At 37.7% G+C, this 4,029-nt stretch overlaps 1 protein-coding gene across 1 annotated transcript; it reads right to left on the bottom strand.

Moving 5' to 3' along the window:
- Positions 241-2,536, bottom strand: LOC18792503 (non-functional NADPH-dependent codeinone reductase 2). Its single transcript, XM_007222574.2, has 4 exons — positions 2,104-2,536; positions 1,739-1,976; positions 1,447-1,626; positions 241-1,200 (listed from the first exon to the last, which is right to left on the bottom strand). The coding sequence occupies exons 1-4, from the start codon at positions 2,436-2,438 to the stop codon at positions 967-969; spliced, it is 987 nt and encodes a 328-aa protein (XP_007222636.1). The 5' UTR covers positions 2,439-2,536; the 3' UTR covers positions 241-966.

Here is a 4,029-nt window from a genome sequence, read left to right as displayed (position 1 = left end):
TGGTTAGAAGCCGTTGCACAATCCATGACCCCATGATCTACAGCTCCCATGTATAATGGATTCGTCTCATATCTCAAGAATCGACGGTCTTAAATATAATTGGCTCATTGCAAGTCTCAAGTCCAATGGACTTGTCCATTAAAAATCCAATTGGCGAACAATTAGTGCAAAGTCGCAAATTCACAAATTATAGATTAATGGGCTCAAATAAAAAAAGTCTCATTCCCAAATCGTCAAGTAAAGACTCAAGTGGCATAAAATCACATAAAATCTCAAGTGGTACAAAACCACACCAAATCACGTGGTACAAAACCACGCCAAAGCCCAAATGGTACCAGACCACGTCAAAGACCCAAGTGGTATAAAAGCATACAAATTAAACCACCCAAGTTTTGGAATTACGTTGGTTTGATCCCATTAAGGGTACATAGACAGTCTAGCCTCCCACTAGATACAACCACAACCAAATTCGAATCCCTAGTTTCTCTTAACCAAATTCACCCCAAACATAATTCTAAACAGAATCACTGATTTATTCTAAATCCAAATTGGCCCACAAATTTCCCCACACAAACATTACAAATTTCCATACACAAACCATTGTTTTAGTGGGTCATTCACACACTAAGATTCCTTGAATTACGAGTGGCTTGATTCTCTCAATGGATATGTAGGCAACTTAAGCTTTTACTTAGGTGCAACTACAAAACCAAACAAACACACGTTCCCCCAAATTATGTTCCTTTGTAATTTTAATCAACGAGTTTTCTCTTGTAATTCATAACAAGGGTTGTAATTAAGAGATGTTTCATCTCGAATGGACCAAACCTAAAATAAATAATAAAACCCCATTGCTTAGACAGTGGTGGTGAAATTATGTTGGGAGACTCACACTTTCCCTCAACAGCGCCTCTATGTTTGGATGCACACAAACAAGTTACACAAGGATTGGTTTTCATTTCAGACCTAAATCTCTCCATCCCATAATTCTTGAACGGATTTGTATGGTGATGATGATCCATCAGCAGAAACCAGTTCTTCTCTCCTCATCATTTTGTGCGGTGGGATGTGATTGATCTTGTTAAGGTCATCCTCTGATAGCTCCCAGTCAAACACCTGCAGATTCTGTTTCAACCTCTCCTTGTTGTAGCTCTTAACAGCAAGAGTTGCCCCTGCTTGGAACACCCATCTAATACAAACCTGCCCAAGTTTAAGTACCAACACACAGAGTCACAAATTGTTTGTTTGAATTGAAGCCATGCACAAAATGTATATACTTGAAAATAATTAATGGGTTCTATCTACTGAAAATAATTAATGGGTTCTATCTACTCCTAATTATGACTGAAAAATAATATGACACACCGTATTTTTCTATATAACAATTAATGTGGCAAAATGTGACAGAAAGATCTCAAGAACAATAGAGAAAAAATGTGACAGAACCTGAGCAATTGTTTTTCCTCGAGCCTCTGCTATATCCTGGAGCACTTTGCTTTCCATAACATGATTGGCGCCCCAACTGGTCCCCATGGCACCCAAAGGAGAGAAGGCAGTCACAACTATACCATTGGCCTTGCAGAAGTCTCTTAGCTTCTTCTGTTGCCAGAATGGACTCATCTCCACCTATATTTACACATATATTTATTATTTACACACAGACTTCCGAATTAATGAATTTTGTTCATTTGGAAAAAGAAAAGAAACCGAAGCATGTATAGAAAGAAAATGGACTTACTTGATTGACCGAAGGAGGAATGGTAGCAAAAGAGAGTAAAGTTTCAATCTTTTTGCTGGAGAAATTGCTGACTCCAATTGATTTGGTGAGGCCAAGTCTCTGAGATTCTTCCATGGCTGCCCACACACCCTTGAAGTCCATTGGCATAAGGTCAACTAGTGGGTACACCAATTTTCCTGGCTTAGCACTGATGGGCCAGTGGATGAGATACAGGTCAAGGTACTCCAATTGAAGATTTCTGCACACATAATCATATAATTAAACAAAACCACACACCCCAAAATTCCAATTGCTTGAAAGAAAAGAAAAACCAAATTAGATTGTGAGATTGTGAGATTGTGAGATTGTGAGATTTTGAGACTCACTCAAGTGATTTCTTGAGAGCAGGAATGACAAGATGAGGATGAGCATCATTGCTCCATAGCTTTGAAGTGATGAAGAGTTGGTCTCTGGAAGCAACAAGGCCAAGCTTAAGTGCTTCTTTTATAGCTTCTCCCAGAGTCTGCTCTGAGCCATAAATGGCAGCTGTATCAAAGTGCCTGTAGCCAAGCTTGATGGCCTCAAGAACTGCTGTTTTCAACAGATTAGGCTGTACGTTGTCAGCTGCTGTGCCAAAGGCAAGCGCAGGCATGTTCTTGGGGCCAATGGAAGAGCCAAGCACCACCTCTGGGATATGGGCTGAAGAAGTAGCATTTGCCATCTTTACTTTCTTATGTTCGGAAATTAGCTCAAGTTTTTTATCAAGTTTTGAAGTCTGGTTTTTAATTTTTCATCAAGTGAAGGTGCTTTTAAACCGCTAGATTTCAGTCAATTCTTGGGTTCTTATTAGACAAGAGAATGGTCAATTGAACTTTCCTCCTACGAGGCTGCTAACGTCATCGATTATGCAACTCTTGTTGAATTATAAATTCCTGCTGATTTAAGACAAGTGTCCAGCTTACATTATTGCTGGATCAATTGTAAGGCTGAGATCACATTCTCAGTATTGTAAAAAGGAATGGTTTCGTTAGAAATGAGTGTACTGTGCACTGTCATGTCTTGTGCATAGCAACGAACCTTTGAGCATTACTGAGTTGCCATTCTTTCTCTGCATTTTTTCTGTTTTCTTCAATTCATCTGGTTTTGTGTGAGCTGATGCATTGTGTGTGCAAGTTCTGATTGAATTCTCTACAACTCTCAACTCCCTTATTATTTATTAATTTTCATATATTATTATTATTATTTTGTTGGACTTTTTTTATATATTATTTAAAATGAACGAAATGAAAGCTTTATTTTATTGAGGCGTTACAGTATTCATTGATTCATGGCCAATATCAATTGTGCAACTCAAAAGCTTCCTTCACTAATCTTCTTTTTCCTTCTTGCTTGAAGAATTCTTCAAAAAACTCTGCATACTTATAGCTCCGGTACAATGGAGGGTGTTCCTCGTCAATCAAATCCTCAATTGGACCAATCACTGTGTTCTTGTTGGGTCCATAGAACATTGCTAATGACAACCTTGCCTCAACTATGTTGGTCACTGCCCTGTGGATGCGGTCCGCGCTCTTATATCTTCCATTACTCAAAACCTAGTTTCAGATATCTTTTCCCACTTTGATTCTTCACAAAGGGAAAGAGGTATGCTGTCTTTTGCCATTTGGAAGGATGCCATTTTTCAGCAAGAAGATTGCTTTAGTTTGATCAAGGGCTCTAAATTAAAATATTGTTATATAAGGCACTTCCGAGTAGCTGTGTGCATGCTCAGCAACAACTTTAAGAAAATGAACGAGTTCATAGCTCAGTTGTAAGAGCATCTCACTTGGCTCAATAATTCTTTTTTTGGTAAAACCCATGAAAATAAATGAGAATGTATCAAGAACATTTTACACAAAAACAATGTATTGGTGAAAGAAGCGTAACCACAAGATTTTGAGCTTTCTCACAAACATTGTTTGACTTTACTCATGCATTACTAGTTTATAAACTAGATACCTGATAACAGTATCTGCTTATACCCCATAAAAAAAACACAACAAATTTTTATCTATAATCAAAATAACAAATTTCAGGACAAACTGCAGCTTAGCAACCTAGTCCTGCTACAAATTTCAAAGTATGGCTAACGCAGGAGGTAGGATGAGACCATCCTCACTCGTTCAGTATGAGATTCAAAAGCATATTCACAGATGTTAAACTACAACTAGAATATAAAACCCCTTTTAATTTTTAAATCAACTTTTCAATTTGGGAAAACAAACTTGAACACAACAACCTCCTAAATTGACATAATAATTGAATTTCACAAATTC

The sequence above is a fragment of the Prunus persica genome, chromosome G1, assembly GCF_000346465.2.
Source record: "Prunus persica cultivar Lovell chromosome G1, Prunus_persica_NCBIv2, whole genome shotgun sequence".
NCBI classification, from domain to species: domain Eukaryota; kingdom Viridiplantae; phylum Streptophyta; class Magnoliopsida; order Rosales; family Rosaceae; genus Prunus; species Prunus persica.
Note: the sequence above shows the minus strand (reverse complement) of the source record. Positions and strands in the feature narration are given on the sequence as shown.